Raw genomic sequence first — 27,570 nt, forward strand, 5'->3', positions numbered from 1 at the left:
GGTGGACACAGGTGCTCTGTTACCATACCTTTGCTATGGTGGACACAGGTGCTCTGTTACCATACCTTTGTTATGGACCTATGGTGGACATGGGGCTCTGTTACCACACCTTTGCTATGTGGATATGGGTGCTCTGTTACCATACCTTTGCTATGATGGACATGGGTACTCTGTTACCATACCTTTGCTATGATGGACACAGGTGCTCTGTTACCATACCTTTGCTATGATGGACATGGGTGCTCTGTTACCATACCATTGTTATGGTGGACATGGGCACTCTTCTATCATACTTTTGCCATGGTGGACATGGGTACTCTTCTATCATACCTTTGCTATGATGGACATGGGCACTCTGTTATCATACCTTTGCTATTCTGTCAGATTTATCTGTGATTTGGTTGCAGTCATGTCCAACAGTGTTTATTATCTTACCCTTTTTTTGTTTCAACATTAATGTTAACTTCATATTTTTCAAACATGCACATCTGTCGTGTGCGGGCAAAACCTTAAAAGCATTTGGCCATTAGTTAATATTCTTTGACAGCAATTCAACCCGATGACACCACAACCTACAGCATACAACCCCGCTGAACATGGGCAGTATTCCCAGATGAGGCAGCCGTCTGGCATGATGCCTATGCAGGGCAACCAACCGGTAGCCTACAGTAATGTCGCGCCTCCACCTTACAGCGGAACACCCAGCCTCTACCCTAATCAAATGAACAGAAATGGTCAGCCTCAGGCGATGCCGGCTCAAGCCTCATATCAGGTATATCAGCAACGTAATGACTGCATGGTTCACCGCTAGTTGAATGCTGATTGTTTGTCATCACAAGTCAAGGCTGCGTGTTTCTGTACACTGACAGTCACGCATTCCCCAGCCTTTCTCTAAGATATTCGAAAGGTACAAAGTTAAGCAGTGTCTCAGCCAGTCGGCCATTGTTGAACAACTTCGTGAGAGCTAATTGTCGATGAAAATTTGTTAAAGATGAAGTTCCACAAAATTTTAGTAGATTTTATCAAAAGGTATCGGTATTTAGTTATAGTAGTAAAGAGACCGGCAGCATAGAGACCGGCAGCATAGAGACGCATAATGCTGCAACATGGACGCAATGGCGGATAGCAATTAGTAACATCATTTCACACGTACCTTTCTCCTGAGCGTTCTAACCAATTGTCGATTTCAATTTTGGAACTTTCTGGCTGTCAGATCACCTCAAACATAAAACAATCGCAAATGATAGAAAAATACCGACAATATCTGATAAAATCTACTGAAATTGTGTGTAAGTTCATCTTCGAGTCTGTTCCCATTCCCTGTAGTAGCATCACTAAGTGCCGCCAGTTCAAAACATTCCTCATCCATTTTTTGTGGTGTGTTGCTTCACTGCTCATTATGTAATGTCTCTTCTCATAACGTTGTAAACAAGCCAGAAGATGTGCGCTTGCCTGAATAACACTCCCTTCTATTACGTATGCGGTAAACAAACGTCTTGCTATCATCTATAAATATTCTGATTGGTTTGTTTTGCAGAACGGCTACATGATGCCACATACTCCGCAAGACGTGAAGCCTGGCACTGCATTACCTCCACCTCCAGGTAGACATCTTGTTCCTATAGATAAGCCCCTGCAAATGTACCATTTGAATGCTGATTCTTTTTGAATTTAGTTTTTTGAATGTATTATAGTTTAAATATGTCCTCTATGCCAAAATTTACCTCTTGGTTTAACGAGAGAAAACACATCTAATCTGATTCAAATTATTGATGAGTTACAAACCTGTCACATGATCTAGTGATTATCCTTATCTGTTTGAATTAAAAAAATTTGAGCTTCACTAGTGCCAAAAATGGAGTCGTCAATTTTCTTTAAAAGCCAAGTTTTCCTATACTAAAAAATTGTGGCAATCTTCTGACCTCCGGTTTGAAGAAAATGATTACCGACGTAGCCCAACTCTCACTGGTCAACGACAAGACAGCCAAGTAACAACACCATGAAAAAGGGCAGCCTCAACTGGACTCCATCATATATGAATTAAAGGAGCCTTTATTTTTAGGTTTAAAGTTGTCTGCTTTTGGAGCTATTAGATTTTTACCAGAGACTGGTCTACCTTTTCTTCAAGCAGGCGATATATATCTATCATTTAGTAGGCCTACTAGTATGCTGGCAATCGGGTGCGCCATTAGAGATCGTCAGGTGTAACAACTGCACAATTCCAACATACGACAAGGCAGTTGATTGGTCAAAGTTGTAGTGTCGGTCTACCAAGAGATTGTCAGTTCGAATGATGTTGAAAGCAATTTGTTTCCTACTCTCTCCGCATGGCTTCAGACAGACGAACATGACTCTTATTATAGTAAAGATTAGGACTCAGAAATATTGCCGAGCTGTTTGCAGAGTTTCTTAGAATAATAGGTTGCTCGAGTAAAAATCTTCCTTGCCTTCGTAAAATGCCTTAGTCATATTACGATGAACTTTTTATTTGAACGTTTTACCATTGCTAGCATTGGAATGCCTGATACGCTCAACCATATGGAGTCCACCGCTGACTCCGCTGTCAGAAGCTGCTTGGCTAGACCTTTTATCCAAACCCGCTTTTTTGATGGATGCAGCGGTCTCATACTGATTTTTTTAAACAAAAAACATAATCATAAAACTATCCTTAACTGTATAATTTTATTCATATACTTAGGTTGTCAAGCATGGTTTAGCATCTGGTCCACTAGGATTAGTCCTTTGGCTTCCCTAGGTTAGCATTTAGACAAAGAAGCTTGCGATGAGCCTAAATATAGAAACTAACTTACAACATACCAGAATAGTTTGCTAAATGCCAATGGTAATTACTTGTTATGCTGTCATATACCCTGTTCTATTGCGGACACCTTGTTGACTATTTTTGTTGTTGGCAAGTGAAGTAGGTTTGTTTATTTTTCTTTCGTGTTTGTCTCATTTAGTCTTTAGCAGGCAAGTGGAATCTAGTGCTGTTTTCTCAGTTGCATGGTATGCTCTGGTCTTTATTAATTGTTTCGTGGAACTCTTAAATCACCCTTGGGTGCACGATCACTTTTAGTAAGTATTAATATCATTAGGTCACTAACCTGTTGCTGTTTACTTAGGTGACCTCCAATTGACCTTTCCTGTTCGTGATGGTACAATCCTGCCAGCATTCAGGCTTCAGCACAACCTCAGTGAAAGCTGCCATGGGTTCAATCTCAAAGACCATGTATATCAAACGTTAATGGAAAGGTATGTGACAGCGAGTCATTCGCTGTCATCACCACTTTCATTTCAAGTTTTCAAGAACACTTTTTTGGGATGTCATACTTGAGTTGTCTCTTCTGATGGATTCACCATGAATGAGGTGTTGAAATTCTCTATATGAAATCTGTTATATTCCATTTCTAACACTCGTCACTAGCATAACATTTTTGCAACGTTTTGGTTGGCAGTATTCCAGCGTTAGTAATTGATATACACATAATAGGAGGCTTTTTAGCTGTAACTTATAAGGTGTTAATAAGTTTTTCTCTAGCGAGGGCAGGTAGTTTTTGCTCGGGCAAGGTAGCGTTTAAGATATGAGAGGTGAGCGTATAGTATGTATCTGCATGCCCTGCAAGGATATGGCCATTAGAGAACGGCGCCTCGCTTAGCCTCTGCTTGTTGATTACCGAAAGGCCACATTCATTGATACAATGTATATTGAGAGTATTTGTAAGGCCTGAGGTTTTGAAACTGCAACTAAGCAAGCAAATTAATTAGTGGAATTTCATTAAGCGAGCCACTCATTAGTGCTTTATCTATGCAGCCTGTCTGGAATAATTCCCGTCTGATTTTTCTCAACTGAGATTCATCCTCGTGAACTTTTTTGGTTATTTTTGGGCCAAGAAGTGATCTGACAAGAAGCTCAACAAATCTCTTCATGTTGATGAAGCAATATGTTGTTGCGGAGCTGCAACGATTCGACCAGTCATCGCGTAGCTTCAAATATGAATGGGTTGACTTCTCTTATTTGCGACAATATTCGTAAATAAAAGAGAGAGAAATGCTGGATAGTATATTGATTGCTGTATTAGTCTGCTTTTATCATGTAACTTATTGCGTTATCTAATTAATAAAGTTGTTTGCTCGACAATATACGCCTGTATACTCTGTACACCTGTGTGCTCTGTACACCTATAATCTCTGCACACCTGTGTACTCTGTACACCTGTATCCTCTGTAGACCTACCTACATGTATATATTCTGTATGCAGATGTATAGAGTGTATTTGTATACTCTTCATACATATATGTAAATAGTATATTTGTGTACTCTGTATGCATTTGTAGAGTGTGTTTGTATACTCTGTATACAGGTGGGCAGATTATATTTGTATTCTCACTGTTTCATCCACTTTGAGATCATATGAATTTCCATACTGCCCTATTAATTATTTTCTTTTATTTCATACTTTCTACAAAGTGCCCAAATGATATTAATATGTACTTGCCTAAAAGGTATATTCCTCAAATGCGGCCCAAAGTTCTTATGCCACTCATAGATTAATTCCTGTCAGTCCGAGTCCTCACCTCATGTAGCTTTAGAACATTCATCTGGTATGTAAAGTGCAGAATATTGAGAATGAGTAGTAGATGCCAGGGCTAGTATGGCCTGGTATCGCGGTTGCAAGCCAGCTTTTGACTTTGCATGAATAACGCGTAAGAGCTCTCATGTAGATTGGTCCATTAGCAGAAAAGCTTGGCAACGTTTTGGCTTTGAAATGGATATGACCTTGTAAATCATTCAATCAACCTGAAGCTAAGGTGGTGCTGACTGTCATTGGAAGATTAGTGACCCTATATTATGAATATAGAAGCCTATCAACATGGGTGATTCGGGTAGCTCATAATGACTCTAGGGTTATACAAAATAACGCATGCTGTCTACTCTTTATTCCACAGGTCTGACTTTGAGGTGCAACTAAAATGTTTTCACCATGAAGACAGATATCAGAGTCCTAACTGGCCAGCATCGGTGTCGGTCAGTGTCAACAACAGACCGCTGCTGACGGATGGAGAACAACAAAGAAACTTTCACAGACCTCTATATTTTAAGAACATTTGTGTGCCTGGGAAGAACATCATCACGATTTCAGTGGGAACATGTTGCTGTGTGAGTGTCAGAGTACTTACGCATCTATTTCCTTATTATAAACTGACAAATCAATGCTCCACCTGATCAACGCTCGGATAGGGGATTTTTGTAAGACTTCCGGTATGTAAAGTGACACAGTGAATCACCCAGTTGCACCCTAAAGGCAATGCTATATTGTGCCTATGACTGATGGTCTTTGAATCGCCACTCAATATCAAAGAAATAATTGCTTAGTCGGTTGGGAAGATAGGCTGGGTGCTACCCGCCCTCCTTTAACATTGATGGCGAGGAACTTATTTTATTTGGCAATTTTTGATGTAGAATCTGGAGCGTTTTAAAAACCGCTGTAAAATGGGTTATTGGAATTTTTGATGTTTTGAAGTTTGCTTTACGATATCATGATGTTTTTTGTGTCAAATTCACTAAGGACTCTCTTTTCTTATTCAGTCACATCTCTTTGTGCTGCAACTCGTCCACAGACCGACTATCAAGTCTATCTTACAAGGATTGCTAAAAAAGCGATTTTTGCCAGCTGAACACTGCATCGCCAAAAGTGAGTATGACCTTATGACCCACGCATAGTTTCAGCTGTCAGAGCGCTAGTCTAGCTATGAACCGAGAAATCATCCAGTTGTGGCATAGGCTCAAAACGTGTTGATAAGAGATGACATAGCTTGCTAATTGCTAACTCGATTGACCCGTTGAGGTCATTATAACTTCTTTGTTAGACGTAGCTCTTCCTGGGGATGGAAACTTATGCAAGGAACTAATGTCTTATGAGCACTGACCCTTTAATACCTTGGGCGCTAGCTGGATTTCATAGCATAGGGGTGAGCACACTGGATATAAGACAGGCACTGGATATAAGACAGTGATGAACAACTCAGTACCCGAACACATTCTACAAATCCAACCTGCGATGCTAAAACATAACTGACAAAAATGTAGTAGTTACAAATGCTGTTAATCAATAAAAGCTAGACAATCTGCGAAACTATCCAGCACTTGACATCCGTTTTGTTTTCTTAGCGGTTATTTTCCATTGCGGATCAGTTTCACACTATTTTGCTATCTCGATGTTAAACCCCTTAATCTGTAACAACTACACAGGATCTAGCATTCTCGTGATCAATCTGCTGGGATTTAGTTTCTTCCTGTCAATGAGCTGATGGGTGTAATTCTTTAAACCGTTCTTCTGATTACGAAGTGAAAAAAATAATAGCGCTAGAGCTGCGATATACTATCTCATAGTTGGCAATGCTATAGAAGCTCACTATGGAAGTCTGATCCAAGAACTCCAACCAGTGTATCTTGATTAGTGATCTTACATTCAGTGCTAGAGTCATAGGTGGATAAAGTGAAGGCGTTTGACTTATTGGTCGATTTGCAGTTCATTCTCATCTGTAAGAACTCTAAATGTGAAGTGATCAATCAGAGCCATTAGAGGAAGAGACGTTTTGGTTTGTCATCGCAGGCTATCTACTAATACAACCATGAGCGTACATTCCACTAATGGCTTGATCACTATTACCATCAGAACTAATAGCCTTAGCAGCCTGTAATCTGATCAGTGAGTGGGGGCACGCTTACTCATTGTTCTTGCTTATCCATTTGTAATGAAGGTGAGAACCACAAGTACACTATCTTTGTTACCTGATTTGTTTTAGTAAAGGCAAACTTTGCCAATACCAATCTGCCCGGAATGCCTCTTGCGGAGGTCGATGGTGTGGAGCAAACATCTGTAAAGATCTCTCTGAAATGTCCGATAACATTCCGTCGAATTATGCTGCCTGCTCGAGGCAGCGAATGTCGCCACATACAATGTTTTGATCTCGAGGCGTATCTGCAGTTGAACTCTGACAGAGGCACCTGGAAATGTCCAGTCTGCAAGTAAGTTTTTCATAGTTGCCTTGCTCTAGCTTTAATTGTGCGCTTTGAGTTTTTAGGCAATTGTTCAACTCTCTCAAATCTATTATTGCCTTGTGGAACCTTTTAGAGCTACAAGCCAATCTTGTGAAATGTCGACTTAAGCTAAGTTTTCATGAACAAATTAAAATTAGCTTTGACATAAATTTCTGTGCGAGGAGAATTCATGTTTTAACACACATCCAAGAGAGAATTTGTGCTGAAGGCGCACCAAAACTGCAAATATTTAGCATCAAGCTTACTGTGACAGAAATATCTCTTTTAAGATGGTAAGAACCCTCTATGAAAAAAATTATCTCTATGAAACTTCAATCAATCGCTGTTGTCCACACATAAAACCATAACTGCCACGAACAACTTTTATCGTATTTACTAGGTAAATCAGACACACTGATTCCGATTTTGTAATCAAAATAAAAATTAGGCCACTAACTTTCAGAGTAATGAATGATTTTTTATAGCGTTTTAATATCGGTCTCAAAAACAACACGATCGGCATAACAAGCTCCGCCCATAATTACTTGACATAACCTAGCTTTTTAGGGACAGAAGTTACGTAGGGATGTTTAGACCGATTTAGAATAATAGAGATAGGTGTTTTAAAATCCATTAATACCTAAATTCAGCCTTAAAAATAATATCAGTCTTTTCTGAAAGGTAGATAAGCTGTTTAGCATTGCATATTTAAAAAGCGCGATAACAACGCTAGCTCGTGATAAAACCGCGCTTTTTGAGCTCACTTTTCTCGGCATCCAGCCCATTTAAACGTCATGTAACAAGCTGAGAGCAATTTTAAATAGTTTATATCCCTTTCATAAAAAACTGAAACTATTTTACAGGCTGGATTTAGATAATAATGGGTTTTAAGACACCCATCTCTATTATTCTAAATCGGACTAAACATTCCTAACTTCCTTTTCTGAAAAAGCTAGGTTTCGTCACATATTTATGGGCGAAGCTTGTAATGCCGATTGTGTTGTTTCCGAAACGGATACTGAAACGCTTTAAAAAAGCCTAAATGACTTTGAAGGTTAGTGGACTAATCTTTATTTTGAGTACAAAATCGGAACCAGCGTGTCTGATTTACCTAGCAAATACGATAAAAGTTGTTCGTGACAGTTATGGTTTAAGTCAGCAATACTAGGCCAGGATTGCAGAGTGTACACTAGCCTATGTAGTATATGGAGACTGATAAAAATTTTATTGTGCTGAGAATCAAACACTCCGTGATACTCATGCTAACGTTTTTATACTTGGAGAGATCAAGGAGACTTGTAGCTGGAACTAGTGTAGGCTCGTCAATCTACGATCACCTTGCAGCCTTTTACAACTGTTGATCTTAGCAGCAAATCTATTTTTTGACCAATATCTTTATACCTTCATCTCTTTATTAGCAAAAACGCTGTACTGGAAGGCTTAGAGATTGATCAGTACATGTGGGGAATTCTTGACCAGCTCACCAACACAGAGGTTGATGAGATAAACATAGATGCAAAAGCGTCATGGAAGCCAAATATGCCGAAGCTGGCAATGACCAAGGAAGAGGATAGCAAAGGTATTTTGGCTGCACTTTATATCTTGTAGTAGCCGATAGCAAAGCTCTGATTTGAGCCTGACTGCCGCTAATGCTAATCATTGGAGTTTCTGCTCAGAGTGAAGAGGGCTAACCTAATCACATTAGCAATCAACTACATTTACAGCTAATAGACCATCTGCGAAGAAAACTACAGTACCCTGATAACACCAAATAGATATGAAGCAATTGATATGTTCAATGACCGCCCTACGTGTATCATAACTTTGTAATTCTTTACACTTGACTGAAACCCCCTGCACGCTAATCACCGTCACTGTTGCTATCTCAGCCGCGCTAGATGCTAGGAAAGATGCTGTTGACTAGCGCTTTAACGCAACGTCGCTGGCATTGAATCAATAAGTGAGCGAGACTCAGCACTAGGCCTTATTATGGATTTTGCTTGAATAGTCTCATATCAGCTCACTAAATGATTGTTAATATCACCTGTTCCTTGCCATGTTGCTGTATGACAATTTACTGAAAACACTCATGATTTTAAAGCAGCCTATCAAATCTTCGGTACATGAGTCATAATGTGAAAAGCAAAGAGAATTCAATCTCTCTCTCCCAATCATTGTTAGCTGTGATATAATTGTAGATAAAGTGTGTAGCATGAACGCTTGGATGAAGGTATACAGTCCTTCATCAACGAATCTACCATCGGTTGGGTCATATGAAGGTCATCATAATCCTATGTCACCATATCCGACTCCTCCAAACTCCCACAATTCTCAAGGTATATATTCTAATCTGAAGACTGACGGGATATGCTAATTAGAATACACTTTCAGTTTGAAAATATATTGCTACCCTACAACCAGTTCGCTATCTATAAATATGCCCAGAGTTCGAACATCCTTTTTTGGACATTCATACATAAATACAGAAGGGTAATTGCTATCTTGCATAGTCATGATTTTTTACTATTGCGTAGGAAGCAACTCTATCGCCCACTTCAATGCTGGTGTCTATGATGTCGGCTTCAATTCACCACCAGATTTTACTGGACCAATGTCAAACCGGAGTGATATGAGTGAGACTGACAAGCGTTTAGCAGTTCTGCAGCGGCAGCAGTCAGGCATTGCAAGTCCATCGCAAGGTATGCCGTCTATTATCAGCTATCTACCCACCATTGCCCCGCGATATGCGAGTCTATGTATAACAATTTCAGTATGACCTTTAAAAGCAAAGGGACAACTCATTAATAAGGATTTACTATAGGCTTCTCTGATGTTATGGTTGAGGTTATGAGAGGAATCAAACACTTCCCATTGTTTCATAGCCACTTGACAACGCACTGCGTGTTAATATATATAGTAAGATTTTATAGCTGTTCAATTTAGTCGCTACGCTTGACTACCTCCTGTCTATTTGCTTTGTGAGCAAACGCACAGTTTGTAGCATAATGGAGAGCGGCTCATGCCCACCCATCGATCACCGGTACACACGACAGATGTAACTATAATGCCTGCACCTTGTCAGACATGATCTCATTTACAAAATGAATAAATGGCCCGAGAAAATGATTGCTATCAGTGCTCTGTGGTGTTGTAGGACCTCCCAGCAATGCAGCTCCTGCAGTGATGAACAACTATAACGTTCCACCTGGTGGACCAGCTAGCAATCCTCCGCCTATTCTTTCTTCTGGCCCAGGCAGTAATATCCCTCCTGGAGGTCCTCCAAGCAATGCTCCCATGTCGCAAGGACCTCCAAGTAATAACCCAGCATCACAAGGACCTCCTAGCAATCGACCCGCCTCTATCGGAGGTCCAGCCTCAATTGGCGGTCCGGCTAGCAACACTCCAGTCAGTAACATGTCTCCATCAGCAGCCAACAACCCAACTACAACAGTGACCTCTGAACTTCCTTCTGACATATCAGATCTTGTAAATAACGCATCAAACGACAGCGTAAGTAGTACCTCCTTTGTCTTCTCACACTTCAACCATTCTTTAGAGAAGAATTCTTGTTTTCCTGAAGATACCCTGAGTTGCTGCCAGGGTATAACTTTTTAAGATGCTTGCTACTACGCCTGATAGAGCATGTCACCATCTTATTTTCTCGATTAACTCCTTTCATCACTCCTTTTAGTTGACGCTGGATGGACTTGATGATCTCGACCTCCTGGCATACCTCGGACCAGAAAGTCGGGGAGAACTGTCGAATGACAGCAGTTTTCCTAACACAACCTCTAGCGATGCCGAGGAAATTTTGGCTCTTTTTCCATAAGCTTAATATATTCTCCCTAAGGGTGTACATAGTGACACACGACACGCGTCTTGTATATATAAATATAGTGTCTTTGTGGACTCTTCAAAACTAGCTGAAATTTTTAATCTCATTAGCACAGTACATTTTTGTATGTAATTTATTTATTCAATGCGCTCATTTCTATCTCTCAATGCCTCACTGCGGAGATGGAAGGTATTGATACAACTCTTTACACACTTACATAATACTGTATTTTATAGGTAAGAGTGCAATTATCTACACAGTCTAGCAGCATATAGCTTAACTTATCACTGCTGATATTATATATGCGTGTTAAGTATTATAGTACTGCCCTATCGTAGGAACTTGTAAATTTGGTTAAACACAATGCAATGCATTGGATGCAATGCATTGGATGCAATGAAGGCATAAACAGCTAAGGTTATTAGGGCATCCACACTTTTTTCTGTACAGCTACAAAGGAATGTCATATTTAACATTTTGATGATTGTGATCATGTATACACATTATCATTCATCTTATGCCGGGCGGGTAAGCTCCCTGTCGTAGACACAACCAAAGATGTGTTATATATTTTGCTATAATGGGCTTCATTTGCTGAGATGAAAAAATGTGTGTACACGATGAATTGACAAACACTCTAGATATACGAAATCTGTACCATGCAGAAGATTCATCGTTTCAAGTATTTAAATGTAAACTGTCATCTTTAAGAATATTTATTGATATATAAATAAAATGTAAAAACATTATAAAGACTAATGAATAATCAATAATTGGCTGAGTGCGAGAAGTGTATGGCGATGTGTATGCATAATAGAACAAGAGTGAGTGACTTGCTTCAGTTTGTACAATGATTGAAGGCAGTGAAGCCAGTGCACGTTGAATTTGTTGCCTCGCTGTGACTATACCTAGTCCGAGTCTTCCGACAGGCACACGTGCTCCTCTATCAAACGGTTATTGGGGTGAGAAGGCATTTTCTCAACATGTCGTTTACCTTTCATGCCTTTACTATTAACAGTCAAAGTACGATCTCTCTTTTTCTGTCCAGGTTTAACTGTGCTCGATTTTACTTGTGTAGTTCCAGGGCTTTTAGAAGGTGATGAGGTTAATTTTGCAAATGCTTGCTTCAATCTCTTGCTTTGAAATGTGCCATCAGTATTTATCGAAGTAGGGAATGAATTAAAAAAGTCTGTCATCCTAAGCTGGCTTCGAGCTTCATTTTGTTTTTTCAACACAGGACAAACGAGGTCGTCAACTTTTTGTGTTGACCAATTCAGGGTCTTGTGAGCGAACTTCCGAAGCAGATCCAGATCAGCACGACCCCACTCAAATTGTTCTGAGGAATGATCAACGCTTGGATTGAGATAGGCATCAACCACCACTCGGTTGGGAAACCCATCAGGCACAGCACTTGAATGTCGTCGTAGTTTGCTCCGAACAGCGGAATTGCCTGGGTTGAGTGGCATTACTCCTGGCTTTTGTTTGACTTCATCAATCCACGCTTTGAACTTTTCCATCGCTACTATGCCATCGCAATCTCGACCAAACTCACTTAGAATTTCTGTCGCTGTAACAGGGCCAGCACCATATATTCCTTCAGTGTAATCGCTGCCGCAAACCAGTGCAACAGCTATCAGCTTCTTTCGATCTAAACCAGAAAATCTCTCAATATCTTTTGCAGTAAACGAAGTAATGTAGCGATCTTGATGAAAAAAGTTTTTAAGCACACGACTCCCACCAAACAGCCAGACATCGCTGTCATCAGTAATGGTGCCATTACAAAGCCCAAGAATTTCAAGTTGAGCGCACTGAGCTTCCGCCTCAGCAGGGGCTACTATGTAAGGTACACCAAAGAGTTTCAGTAATTCCATTGACTCATCCATTATATGCTGTGTGACAGCCAGAGATGAAGCGTGCTGCTTCTCCAAATCTAGGTTGAGATAGTATTGGCTAGACTGGAGCTCTTCCTGCACTTCAGCCAGTTCTCTTTTGGAATTTAGTATTTCTTCAGCCAAGCCTGAAGCAAATAAATATATTAGAAGTTGTTTTCTCTTTCATAAAACGCTTAATTGTCTACCCTTGAAAATGAAGCCATTGCTCACCAGACTGAATCATATGGGTGAATTAGAATGAGAAATTCATGTATATTGGCAACAAGTATGTAAAAGCAAGCCGATAAAACAATCTTAGCTGGGAACGAATGATAAAGTGAATGCTAATTATCTCAAATCACCAAAAAATATCTATATTCACAGGCATGAAGATATCTATGAGACACTTGTGACACACTGGCAGATAAAATGCGCAGATAAATGATCGGATATTTGACGTCTCCTTCATCTAGTAAACAGTCATGAGAGACAGCAAGTTACCAAGTGTTACAAAACGACATTGTTTACAGCAACTTTAGACAAATGGCCAAAAATCGAAACCAAAAGCTTTCAAACTTAAAACAAAATATACATGCTTGATAAAAAGTGCTTTCGTAGTTTCTGATAAACATGCTAGAAATATAGTCTCAAAGGATGATGTAATTTTATGAAGCAAATTTGACAGGAAAAAATTGTGCTTGAACGCAATGGATATCGAGGGGCACACCAGCTAGAAACATCAACGGCTGGTTGGAGAAGATGGTCAAGCAGAGCATAAATGATGCAAGAAATTCTATACCAACAGACGCAAATTCTAGACCATGTAAAGCTTGGGGACTAAAAGTTTTAGATTTTGTGAATAACAAGGCAAGAAGATAACATCAAGCATATACATCCAGACTTCCGACTGCTAGGAGTATATATGGAGAGGCTCAACCCGTAATCACTAACACAAAATTATTGATAAAATACCATAAGAGTACAAGGCAGAAGGCAAACGAACAGTTGCCAGCCCATAACAAACACTACAAACAAAGAGGTTCCACTCAATAGCTACAGCTTCGTACAACAAGCTTTGAGTTATTAGCCCACTTGAGGCTAGGCAGTCATTAGACCATGATTTTGCTAATGAAAACGAAACTGTATGCTGTAAGTAGAGGATAGGGTGAATCAAAGAGGACGAGAGGCGAGTGGCCCGCTGCAATAATATGCTAACATAGCCAATCATTGACTTGAAGATTTCAATAATTCAGCAGAAGAGATAACCTTTATATTATGTGATGACGGAAACAAGAGATAAGTCAGCTATGTTACAGCTGTGTGTGGGCTTATCTAATGAGTGAGTGGACAAGCTATAACCCAACAGGAATGCTTGCTGAAGTTCTACGCTTGTTACGTGATTCACTAGGGCTAGACGCTAGAGTTAGACGGTATACCGAGGGGTGTGTGCAACGAGAAAAGAAAACGTTTATGGAATGTACATGCGCTTATGTAATACCCATGGATCCAGCAGCAACCTAGTGTACACACCACTAGTTGTCCTGTTACATGTGAGATAGGAAAGTGGTGCGGGCCATTGCCATTTATAGTTTATAAAGCTGGTTTTTTGTCGACATGCGCCATTTAGAGCGTAATTACGATCAAAAGGCTAAATTCTCAGCAGTCGAACGAAATAGTAAAAATAACAACAAAACATCAAGTGAGTAATAAATACAATAAAAATGACAACACACCGTGTAAATAATAAATAAACTATGGTGTATCTAGTAGAATCGTTACAGCTAACATTTGCAATGAGCTTTATATCATAAAAACAGCTCACATAAAATCTAATAGCTGCCCGGCACAAGCACAATATTTCTAACCGCTGACCTGGCCAGAGAGCTATTAAATTCATTCCACGCCGCAGTGGTAGTAGTGTACCCTGGGTAACCGTAACAACAATAGAGTACGACTGTCAACTCTAAATTTAAAGTTACACCATCTATCAAATGAATTACATAAGGGCTGCACCAAATTCTGTCTACTCCTCAGTAGCAAGGTAAAGTCTGTGATAATGGACTGAAAGCAAAGTTGCTAACAAAGTGAATGCTGGCAGATGAGTCAGTGTTCATAGCCATGTCAAGTGGTTCTAATATAGAAGTGTTAATAAGGCCACTGTCACTAGGTTGCTAGAAGGCTGCGCCACATAATTTAGCTTGCGAGTTCTATGATAACAGCCTTCTTCCACCAAATATATTTTCTCTTAGCAGAGAAAGGTATTTTAAACGCTATATATTGAACCATTCATTTGATTTGATTGACTAACTGTAGCCCATTTTATGATTCTTGTATGGCATAATTTGGATTTTTTTGTTTGAAATGAAATTATTGCCAATAAAGTAATATATATAAATATATATAGTATAATGGTACATGTTCAGGCCGTGTCCAAGACAAGACTAACATCTACCTAAGAAGAACGAGCGTACAACGCTAGTTTATATACATCCGTATATCGTCATGCGAGCTTAATGCATTCCGGGTCAGAGCTTGTATGTCAATGTTCTTGTATCTCGAAACAATATTCCTATACAAAATAACTAAATACAAATTAATCCGTTCTCATACTATGAAAACCCACCTAAAAACAAGATATTACAATGAAAAGCCGTGTTTTTAATTGTGGTAATTCAGCACCTAGGCTCACAAAGTAACAAATGCCTACTTAGTGGTTACGGTCTGCAATAAAATGCAATATTATAGTGTACTGTATAGAGTTCTTGGCTTGAGACAGACATAGTGGGTAATGATGGTGTGAGAGAGACTTGACTGCAACTCGTTCGGCACTCTAGACTTATTTGACACTATGTAACATAAACTTTGGATTTGATATAAATGAATTTAGCTCACTAAACACATACTTGAAGCTAAGTATTAATCTTTCACTAAACGGAACTCTAAACTTGACTTTAATTTTGCATCAGACTCAATTTTTATCGTATGCTTCCGTCTTGGCACTTTTTACTTCTCTTTCATTGTAACTTTAAGCCGACTTTTTTACAACATTTTTCAAACTGATTCTACGAAAAAGATTGAGCAATGCTGCTCTCCGCATTCAAAAGCGGTTTGATGATATTAGATAACGCATTTGGAAGTGACCTCTCGCAGACTTGGCCACTTAGTGACCGCATTAAGAACTGGCTTGCATGCTCGTATCTCAAAGTTGTTGCGTATCTCAATGTAGAAACTTGCTCAAATCTTAGCTCATATTTCGATTTTCTCCTATGTTGGAGCACTTGTATGTCGAGGTAGCACTTGTATGTCGAGGTATGACTGTATACAATTCTCATTCTCCTATGTTGGAGCACTTGTATGTCGAGGTATGACTGTATACAATTCTCCTTCTCTTATGTTGGAGCACTTGTATGTCGAGGTATGACTGTATACAATTCTCCTTCTCCTATGTTGGAGCACTTGTATGTCGAGGTATGACTGTATACAATTCTCCTTCTCTTATGTTGGAGCACTTGTATGTCGAGGTATGACTGTATACAATTCTCCTTCTCCTACGTTGGAGCACTTGTATGTCGAGGTAGCACTTGTATGTCGAGGTATGACTGTATACAATTCTCCGATGTGTAGATCATTACAAAACACAATGCAAGCAAAAGAGTTCCAACTTAGCAAACTTGCAGCCAATACTTAGAAGATATGGAGAACAATAGAGTGATGTAGCACATCAATGCAGACAAGGCTAGCATTCATCCATGCAACACCCCCATCAGAAGCTTATAGACATGTGGCTTTAGCTCTATAAACTTCTACGCCCAGATAACCACTTTAAGATGTTGTTAGAAGGCCACCCCCCAAAATGCACATTACAGTTATTTGATATCAAAAGATTCACCATGTCTTACTCGGTTGTGTTGTAGGTGCAAAATATGTGGGAATGTGATTACAAGCTCTTAAAAGCTAAAAAACGAACAGTTAATCGCAGTCACACGAGACCGCTGTAGTTTGGATTATCTTTCCAAAACGGCTCAAATGTGATGTAGTTGTGGTAGATGGTTTCTGTTTACACTTTCATGCAACCTTATTCGTCGAAATATTTTCACAAATATACTTCACGCATTCAATAAAACCATGTCTATTGTTCTTAAGCGTCTGTTTTATCGTCATTGTAATGCTGTCACATTTAGCAGTGATATCTTATAACTTACCGTAAAAATTCATTTAATTTTTTAACCTTACCTCGAAAGAGTACATATCATTGTCTGATAATCATAACGAGCCTGTTGGTCACCTGTGATAATCGAAAAGTGCTGCAAAAATTATTTGCGAAGTATTGGGTCACATCATCAGATTACGACATGCCGATTAGATCAAGCCGAAACAAAACTGTAAAGTAGCAAGCATCTATATTTGATACGGGGTCTTCGGTAAAACCCGAAGTGTTTGTCATGAACTAGTGCTACAATAAGTTTTATATTGAGCTGTTTATTGGCCTTTCGATTCACGTGAAAACATCACGTGACAAGACAATAACCAAACTGTAATGACAACGTCAGAGAAATAAACAGATTCCAATCTACAGCGGCTTTTCATTTTTGAGCTTTTAAGATCTTGTAATCACATTTCCACATATTTGGCACCTACAACACAACAGAGTAAGATACAGTGGATTTTTTGACACCAAATAACTGTAATGTGAATTTTGTTGCAAGTCAACCTTTAACAAAAATGCCTAACAAACTAAACAGGCGAACCGGGATCGCTTTGTTCTCAGAGTGACAATTTGTGGTAATTTGTTTGAGTGAAAGTCATAATAACAACTCACTCCTTAAGCCATGTGGCAAAAATATTTTTCTCGTATGGTATGCTAAGCAATCTGGCTTGCTCTGAGCAGTAATACATCTGCCACAATTGAACTTGATTAGACTGTTGAGTTGCAAGTATTGTTGCTGTTACATGGAATCGGTAAGTCGAGCTCACAGGTCACTTTCTCTAACCGTGTGACGAGTTAGCACAATCGTACACCTCATAAAACTCCCTGTATTTATCTTAAAGGAGTGTGACATCAGTAAAGTATGTATTTTACGAAAGTGGTCACAAGGCAGACGTCTTTCCTTTAATCAAGCGCTAATTTTTCAAGAAACAATTTATAATCATTTGGCACGCCCCGAAAGAGCAGTAGTACAGGCCAATAAAAAACCCAGTCTTGTTACTATCGTAGAATATTTACTTAACTAAAGAACTTATCTTTTATTTTCTTTTCCAGGCAACATATTACTACCCTGTCATTTTCTGTAGTCAAAGTATTTTGATAAGCTTTGTTCAAAAGAGCCTAATATTTGCATTTTGAATTTAAGCACAGTCAAACCTCAAAATGTAAGATTTTTTAGCTACAAACCGTGATTTGAGCTGAACTCTCGTTTGTCATACGAGGCAAAACTTTAGATAACTGGTCGCTTCAGAGAAGCTGCCGCAACATATTTAGGGCGCATATGGCATATATGCAGCTGAGCAAAACTTGATGTACATAACATGTTTGTTCTGCAGAACGTGCTCTCTTTTTTATAAAGGAAACACAAGTTTAGCTGAAGAGAGAATTTTAAGTGACAATTTAATGAAAATTATTAAGTCCAAGTAAACAAAATGCTGTGTGTTTTTACTGCAAATAGATTAACTATTTCCTTGTTCAGGCACCAATTAATTCATCGCTATTATTGATGTTTTTGTCATTGAAGAACTTGATCTTATATTCACATTTAAGGAAGAGCTCTTCCTCAGCCACCTCAACCTCCGAAGGCAGCGTTCAACTTTCGCTCAAGTAATCTGTCTATATAATATTTTTTTATCTGATGTAACTTTCCGTTTGCTTTTATAATGCATTGGTAAAGCATATGGAAGTATTTAGTTTAAAACATTATTTTTATAATTTAATGTAATGACGGAATGTTATTTCAAGTCTGCAACGCATTAATTTAATATCAGCTATGGGATGAATCCACTCGATATATTAGCTCAATTGTGGAACAAATTAAACTCGTATTTTGAAGCTCAACTGTATAACGAAAACAGTCCAAGTTATATTAAATATATGAAAACAGTCTAATTTGTGATTTTTTCTATAAACGGATATATGAAGTATTGCGTAGCCAGCAATTAAAACACATAGTCATCAGCATCTCAACGGATCACTACTTCAACACCCAATCAATGGGGTCAAACCTATAATTGTTTGGTATAATACAATCCAAAAAGGAAACTACTCCTGTAAAAAGTTGTTAAACTTTTAGTTTCACAACTCGTTACCTCAGAGCAGCTAATTTCACAACAAAGATTGATGCTGTGCGCCATTTTGTTTCCCATCACAATCGGCTGTGGTGTCATTGTTAAAGTTTTCTCTGACAGCCACACGTAACTGCCTCTAAGCTAAGACTGAATGAAAGATCAAATAGTGACACTGGACTAAACTGTCAACGCACTCAAAAGTCTCGGGCGCACACCTTTTTTTTATACAGCCTGGCTACTGCATTATAACTGATTCTAGCTCAAACTAGATTGCCTGGGGTGCACTGAGGGCGAATTGGTAGTGCGCTGAGGGTGGATTGGTAGGGGTGTGCTGAGGGCGAATTGGTAGTGTGCTGAGGATGGATTGGTAGGGGTGTGCTGAGGGCGAATTGGTAGTGCGCTGAGGGTGGATTGGCAGGGGTGTGATGAAGGTGGATTGGTAGAGCGCTGAGGGTGGATTGGCAGGGGTGTGGTGAGGGCGAATTGCCTATCTTTTCTCTTCACACGGTGCACACAGAAGCACTGCATAATGCTGATGAGCCCATGAGTAGTTCACACAACAATCATAAATTAGATAACTTAAAGGTGAGTGTATTTTTGCACATTTCTTCCTGGTCCTCTACCTACCATCCATCACTGTATTGTACGATACTGGCTGACTATCTTCCAAGGTCTGTTTGTCATCGGACAAGTCCTCTTCAGCATCACTGCTCACATCGACCTTTATTTGAACTGATGCCACTTCCTCAACTCTTGAGCTCTTCTCATCTAACATTTCTCTGGTCTGGTTGATACCGGTTGATGATTGACCAATTACCTCAGAGATTGTAGATTCCTTCATCAGATTCTCTTTGGTGTAAGCGTCGAACAGAGACTTACAAACAGTCTTTAGTTGCTGAGAGAGATCTTCATCAGGGACAGTTTCTGACGTGACACTATCATATCCAATTGTTTCAGACTCGGATTTACAAGGGATATTATTTGAAACAGCTTCAGGTTGATACGACCCTACATATTCAACTCGCTGTTTGTCGATTGCTTCAGGGTTATCATCCTTCAACAAGGTTTCACTCATTTTTGAATGCTCCTCCGTATTAAAATGGGAGTTGTCATTTTTTTCCTGTTTCGGTTCTTCTTTATCCGAATCATCATCGGAAAGATCCGGTGAAAAGTGTGTTTTGAACCTTTTGGATGGCAAGCTGGTATTTTTCGATGCTGTTATTTCTGGCGTGGAATCCCTTGTTTCTTCTTCATTGTCTTGTTCAGAGTCTGAATCGGATAGAGGGCGTGAGGTAGCGCTGGCTTCAGACAAAAATTGAGTAGAACTTTTAGAGACTTCATTTATCGGAGAATCATTTGCTGCCAAAAGCTTGGACTCATCTCCAGACGTGGTAGGAGCTGTCTCACTGCCTGTTGCAAGACTCTTTATCAGCAGATAATGAGTGGAATCTTCAGACGCAACTCGGTTAGCCTGCAAGACATCATAGTTCTCACCAGGGACATGGTCAGAAAATCCTGCAAGCATCTCTTTTCGCAGTACCTCTATCTGTAAAGGACATTCAGTTACATATATGCATTTAGTTTACAGAAAAATGATAGGTTACAAATCCGCTGCTCGCTGCTTCTATTCTCAGTTGGCTGACTCAATCTAGAAATAGGCCGTTTGTCAGATGGCTATTTAGTGTCTTAAGAATGCAACTTGAAGGAACTTTAAAAAAATAGTCGGAAGCATTGATTACACGTCTGTAGGTTTCTTGATCGCTATGAAGATCTATTGATAGCTCTATTGATAGCTCTATTGATAACATAGCACACTACGATTGATCTATGCATGAAGTAATGAAAGGAAATGATGGCTTTCTGGTTAACTAGGACAACTGCAAGGACTACAAGGATTTGTACTGATACATATTGAATGGATAGCTCTATGGATTGCATGGATAGGGCCATGGATTGCAAAATAACTTTATGGACTGCAAGAATGGCTACATACATTTACAGAACAGCTCGATGTACTAAAATAACATATTTATGAATTGGTATGATGGATCGAGGTCCGAGAAATATAAATGATAGCTGTATGAATTGACAAGATAAGATAACTCTACCAAAAAAATTATTAGCTCTATTAAAACAGCAAAAATTTAGAAAGAAATTAATATTTATAGATAGCAAATCCTTGAATGTAAGTGTTGGTAAATTGAACAGAGCAGCCATTTTAGAGTTAGTCGCTTTTAGAGTTAGCCTTCTGCCTATCCAATGATTTGATGGAAGATGACGGTTGATATTGCCATGGCAACAACGAGCAAATACAAGCAATCCACCGCGTCTCATTGAAATGAATGCGGCAGGATGTGGTGATGTATTTATGGGTGATTGGGACACACCCTGATCATCCGCATATCTAGCTAAGCTTTAGGCAAAATGCAGAAGGATTTTGGGTGTCGGTGAATACTGGCAAGTGTGGCCTATCATAAGTACCTACCTGGTTCCACAGCGGATACAAAGGGTTTATTATTGAGAAAACTGTCTCTGTAGCTTTACAGTAGGGGAAATTGTGTGAGACCATGCAGAATAAATAGCTCTGCTTTTTTATAGTAGGATTGTATTGGCTATAATAGTGGTAGTAAATTTGATGTGGCCTGTTATAAATGAACTGGGGAGTTTGTTGTTGTGTGTGTTTACATAACCACATGGTTGGTGTGTGTGTGCACAGCGCGTGCATGTGTGGTACCAATCAATGGTTTCCTCGCTGCACCACTGGTTAATATAATCGTATACTATAACTATACTACTACCGGTATATACTAATTGTATATTAAAATACCAATCAAACACGAGGTCAACAGGTCACCTTTGCTAAAACTTGCAAGCCCTCTTCTCAGTCTATCAGTAACTATTGTGAACTGACAGTTGATCATATGAAAGACACTGATATCGGACGAAGTGCTGGTTCGAGCTCGTATCAAGTGCATAAAACGATCAGGTCTACATAAAATATTGTCTTTTGATATGCAAGACAATATCGTAGTCTGAGCTGATTAATAATTATTGCCTTTGTTGCATGAAATGCTCCGGAAAGGGAGTGGTTGAGGGTCAGCCAATCAGAAGCAGGCTACTGAGCATTTCGAGATAGAACATTTTCTAGAATGTTCTTAGCATACATCGACCATTTGACACGTGCCATAATGGCTGAATTTTATCGCTATTTGTTTTAAATACCGATTGAACGACTGTATTTTCAAAGACTGAAAGAATGCGTAAATAAAAAACATGCGTAAATGTATCAACCCACCATGCCTAGCTTTTACGGTGAGAATAGCGTTATACCATTCAAACAGCTCTGTTGAAACTTAATAATGGCTTGAGCAATGTAAAAATGTTCTAATTTATAACTCAACCAGAAACCCGATATACTTATAGTCAGAAAGATATGACAAAGTTTTTTTAGTTTGGTCCTTGTATGAAAGCGAACAAGAATGCCATGCGAAATCAATAACTGATGAAATGAGCACGACAACTACAATTTTTCGAGCAACTCGAAACATTGTATGAACTTGATGGCATAATTAGAGAGCAAAAGATTTACACGACCTAATGAATTCCCAGTGTGAAAAATACGTCGGACTGGTGTGCGCTGTCATTGGTCAGGGAGATGATCACCGAATGCTATGATTAAACCAGCGTCTGGCTTCGCTAATAATTGCATCAGTTTTACAGAAACGCCTGTCGAAAGCACTGCTAGCACTTTCAGCAAGGTTAGAACAAAACACTTATAATGCATCTCTGAATGAGTAAGGGTGCTATTGGATTCCTCATGTGCGATAGTATGTGATAATAGTAGGGGGTAATAGTGGGGCATATTTCAATCATTTTCCCACCTCAATTTAAAGAGAATTATGATGATTTGCATATATTTCAGGTACAGTGCGTACCGAGTCGGTTAGATGTACCATATAGGTCAATGATTACCATGTAGGTCAAATAAGGTAGGTCAAATAATAATAGGTCATTGTATGCTGTATATAAAGGACAACTTCTAGTTTAATGAATAAATAAATAAATGTTGATCCCTTAGAAGATAAGTTTTTTAAAATTTTGTCACTCGTATCTTGGTAGGGTAAGCACAGAGAATGAAAAAGTAGACTTGATAAATTTTCTTGTCAAGGACAAAGGTCAAGGGCATCAACCATCTAACTATTGCTTTATTTCATTCTCAATGAAACAGAACAATTTCTAACTTGGGTAATCAACTCAAACTACTGTATTACATAAATTAATGTATAACTAAAACTACTGTACAACTCAAACTACTGTATAACTCAAACTACTGAATAACTGAAACTATTGTATAACTCATACTACTGTATAACTCAACCTATTGTATAACTCAAACTATTGTACAACTCAAACTACTGTACAACTCAAACTATTGTATAACTCAAACTACTGTACAACTCAAACTATTGTACAACTCAAATTATTGTAAGCAAGAAATATCTGCCAACACATCAAAGAATGTATTATATACAGCAATGAGAAACACCTCTCCAATCTCCAAGGCAATAAGAAAATATTTCTCTCAAAGTGGAAATATCAAAAGCACTCGCGCGTGCTTAATGTGTCCTATTGTGAAATCTACAGTGCATCAGTATTGCTATTATATATTATAGCCTGAGTTACTGCAAAGTAAAAGTTTTCAATCAATGCTTATTGAGGAGAAAGGCTACAATAACTCCACAAGCACTTCAATATTGTTTATTTTTTGTGAAGAATCTTGATGAAGTTTTCTATACGATGTGGAGGTTTTTATGCGAAAAATTTTCTGATTGATCTAACAATGATATCCAAGTCCCGGGGTTGTGGTAAAGGCTGGTTCAAACTATGCCGTCGTATGTTGACGTTAATACTTCGGTCATCATCTGTAATAACATTGTTTACACCGTCACCAACCCTTCCCCGTTTACATCAGCGAACAGTTCGCAGCACAGCGTTTTCATTATACAACATGGTTGCGGTAAAATACTAGTCTCGCAGCAACTGTCATAGAAAAGAAAATGGAACAAGCAATCTGCAACAGCCAATCACCATCACCGAAGTGGTGCATGTTGGACAGGATGTTGCGGATGTTCCGGAAACTATCGGAAAGTTTGACAGCTGCAAACTTCTCTGAGGTATCCGCATTGCCTCAATGATGTCATTGGTTTACCGTGCTCATGGCCAACGAATAATTGCTGAGAAGACAACGTCGACATACGGTGCTATAGTTTAAACTGGCCTTAACCTGTGATGTAATCACACCCATCACCCGAAATGTTACATAATGTTTGCCAAAGCATAAAGAGGGTGATTATCACTACAAAAGATTAATTTAATCATGCACTGAAATCGCAACTATTCCCAAGTTTTAGTAGTTTAGAAACGAAATTTGTCTTACTTTGTTTGTTAACTTGTTGCTTTTCACCAGCTTGGCTATCTGAAACGACGAGAAGTCGTCTGCTTTTTCCTCATCGTTCAGAGAGAACGAGTTATCATGCTTTGTTTTCTCCTTGAGTTCTTCCAGAATCTCATGCTGATACTCGAGAGGCAACAACTTGAACTCCTCGCTGTCAGCCTTGACCTTTAAAGACGGAGGAATGCTGCATTAATTGAAATGTTGAATATTCGTTCTGTAGTCATTACTAATAGCATCAGGTATGGCCCCAATGAGGCCAGGAAGCTGATAGTTTTATGGAGTCTTCTTTCAGGACAGGAGCCATAATATAAGGAAGAGACCAGTATTGCTACAACTTTGACTGCATTCAAACAGGAGAGATGTGGAAAGTCCCATACCAGGACAGGGTAATTATAATTGACTACAGCTTATTCTAGCCTCCTAACATAGTTTATTCACACCAACGGAATATTCTAGAACAACTAATATAAGCTCCACCTCTCTAGTCCATAAGCTAAATATCCAATGAACCCTTTGCTCTATATAGTACACCGATACTGGTAAGTTGAAAGATGAGTTTGGATTTAAAGAGATGATATTAGGTGAATTAAGTAGAGTGACATGCTTGGGGAGCGTTGAACCTGCAACCGTGACCACGTTTAGCATTCAGCGGCCTTCGACTGAGGTTACAAGTAGACTGGGAACAAGAGGGTTTACAGCGAGGATTATAAAAAATGCGATATTATATAGAGACGTGAACAAACGAAGTGACATAAATTACTTCAAAGCGTATACGACATGTATACACGCGCGTACGACTATGATACAAGGTCATAGGTTCTTCATGCACCAAGTACACCGAAAAACACCGCACATATTCATCATAAATCATAAAAAGTGTTGCGAAACCGATGTATAATTTTCATAATATATTATTAGTACACATATATTAGCAAGACTGGCTTCAAAGTAAGAACAACATGCGTAGAAACTATTTGTAGCTATTGTCTTCTCTTTATACATAGCACAAATTTAGTCACCTCAACATGGCAAGAAACAATAAAAAAACAATTAGAATTTTTAATTGGATGTGACATCAGATGGAATGAAAGCATTTTAATGGCTCATTTGCATCAGCATTCTGAAGAAGTCTGATTAAAATGCCTGCAAATTAATCAATGAAGAGATCTGGATGGAATGTTCACAGCAGTTCAACTGGACTGAACAGCAAAGCTTCGGTGAAATAGCGAACAAATACAATCATTCTACGAATAGAGCTCGGTGAGATTTTCAACCATACACAATATAACATAAAGATAATAGCAACGCAATGTTTCTATTAAAAACTTAATCAAACTCAATTTGCGGGTTCATTGATTAGATGAATATAGGGGATATTGCCGGGCATGATAAACTCTGTAGAATGGCAGACTGATATATGTTGCCATTCTACACTTTGATTGCTTCTGATGACTGTCACAATATGATCATAAGCCAAAGCCTTTACGTGACCCGTAAGATCGTCATGGTGATATCGCAAGAATTAATACAAAACAATTTTCATTGATGTCTGTGTTCTTTTTCTCAGGAAGTAAAAAAATTAGCTACGCTACAGCTTCCCCTTGTGTATCACTCTAACTGTGTATCACTCCACTTGTGTATCACTCCAATTGTTATCACACTGTAAAGGAAAACTTGAATCGAATGTGTAACTTTGAGTGACAGTTCAGAGATGGTGATCAGAAATATAGACTACCATGCACAAGATGACAAGGATCTAATTTTATCTTTTCAAACAGTAATAGTGTAACGACACTTGGGTGCCCTCATGCCGAAGTCTTTCACTGGGTCTAAAAGCGGATCCGGTTTGTATAAGGCGCTATAGCAGAGCCATGGTTGTGCTACTCCTTATATCAAGGCATATGTCCGCGTATGCAGCAACAGGAAAGCAAGACCTATTCGTACGCCCAATCGTGACAGCATTGGTCGCTAAGGCTATTTCCTTGGCACAAGGATGTAGCATCGCAGGGATGTTTCGGTCCAAACAGCGACACTGAATCATGACAGAATGTTTCCATGATGGCATTAGAGCGCCATATTATATGGAGATGTGTCGTTACGCGACGGCTGTACGTAAACTTAGTAAAATGTCACAAATCACAGTAGTCACATGAGACAGCCCACAAAACAATGACACTTTTAAACGACGAGCTTTCTAAATCCTGTGTTTGCTTAAGAGATGTGAAGAAACCCAGTTTATAAAAGAAGGTATGCAAACACCAGTACGATAGTTACATCATTATGCACAATGACACAGCAGCAATCAAATGTCAAAGAAACAAGAAAATGTTGAAAAATATAAAATAATTTCCGGTTAAACTACTACAGACCATCATAAAGTTGAATTGAATATTTTATTATCCGCTAAATGACCATGTTAAGTTTTTCAGATTATACAACGATACCAAATAGTAACACGGTTGATTGTGATTCAATGCGACTGTAGCCAGGTTTTGTTTCATTACATCAACCACTTAGTATATCTAGCAAACTAACAATTGTGGCCTTTAGTACTTTAGATCTGAATGCAAAACATGATAAATGCATGAGTTTGGTGGCTGCACAGAAGTCAATCATACGCTCGATAGGCTCGCAGAGAACACAACTTCTAAAGAAGCAAGAGAACAAACACATTGTTGCAAGCTTTGCTAAACAAGTCTTTTTGGCAAAAGAAATTATTTGTGACCTAAACTGACACCACCTTGTTTTCAAATACACTACAAAATGAATCACAACACGTAAACCCAAACAAATTCTCGAAGTTGATGAATCAGTGTTAAGTACAAAAATGATGAAAGATGGATCAAAGTTTATCAGGGAATCCATAAAACTTGAAAATTTAATTTCATAAAAAATTGTCAACATTAACCTATGTTATTACCATCTAATAAGGCGAGTTAGTAAACCATAATTAGGGAATCACCAGTGAACAGATCCTATGGAACATTTTAAAGGGTCATTCCCATCATATTTTAAAAGATTTTATAAGTATAGATATTTTGCTATCATTTGAGATGTTGTTCGTTTTAAGTGATCTGACTGCCAGGATATT

At 38.8% G+C, this 27,570-nt stretch overlaps 2 protein-coding genes across 5 annotated transcripts in view; one reads left to right on the plus strand and one right to left on the minus strand.

Moving 5' to 3' along the window:
- LOC137399038 (zinc finger MIZ domain-containing protein 1-like) overlaps positions 1 to 11,648 on the plus strand; it is a 50,597-nt gene extending 38,949 nt beyond the window's left edge. Inside the window, exons 10-20 of one of the 2 annotated variants that reach the window (XM_068085177.1) lie at positions 548 to 772; positions 1,538 to 1,604; positions 3,123 to 3,252; positions 4,948 to 5,158; positions 5,588 to 5,693; positions 6,808 to 7,030; positions 8,461 to 8,621; positions 9,241 to 9,378; positions 9,577 to 9,741; positions 10,197 to 10,552; positions 10,734 to 11,648. In XM_068085177.1, coding sequence (XP_067941278.1) covers positions 548 to 772; positions 1,538 to 1,604; positions 3,123 to 3,252; positions 4,948 to 5,158; positions 5,588 to 5,693; positions 6,808 to 7,030; positions 8,461 to 8,621; positions 9,241 to 9,378; positions 9,577 to 9,741; positions 10,197 to 10,552; positions 10,734 to 10,871 — 1,920 coding nt within the window. In that variant the 3' untranslated portion in view covers positions 10,872 to 11,648. The remainder of the gene's footprint in view (positions 1 to 547; positions 773 to 1,537; positions 1,605 to 3,122; positions 3,253 to 4,947; positions 5,159 to 5,587; positions 5,694 to 6,807; positions 7,031 to 8,460; positions 8,622 to 9,240; positions 9,379 to 9,576; positions 9,742 to 10,196; positions 10,553 to 10,733) is intronic. The other variant, XM_068085179.1, reaches the window with a different exon arrangement.
- Positions 11,576 to 27,570, minus strand: part of LOC137399064 (DNA excision repair protein ERCC-5-like) — a 28,720-nt gene continuing 12,725 nt past the window's right edge. For all 3 annotated transcript variants that reach the window (XM_068085181.1, XM_068085182.1, XM_068085180.1), the window contains 3 exons: positions 24,462 to 24,644; positions 19,652 to 20,570; positions 11,576 to 12,894 (listed from right to left, as the gene is read on the minus strand). In XM_068085181.1, coding sequence (XP_067941282.1) covers positions 11,786 to 12,894; positions 19,652 to 20,570; positions 24,462 to 24,644 — 2,211 coding nt within the window. In that variant the 3' untranslated portion in view covers positions 11,576 to 11,785. The remainder of the gene's footprint in view (positions 12,895 to 19,651; positions 20,571 to 24,461; positions 24,645 to 27,570) is intronic.

Source organism: Watersipora subatra, chromosome 1 (assembly GCF_963576615.1).
Source record: "Watersipora subatra chromosome 1, tzWatSuba1.1, whole genome shotgun sequence".
NCBI classification, from domain to species: Eukaryota; Metazoa; Bryozoa; class Gymnolaemata; order Cheilostomatida; family Watersiporidae; genus Watersipora; species Watersipora subatra.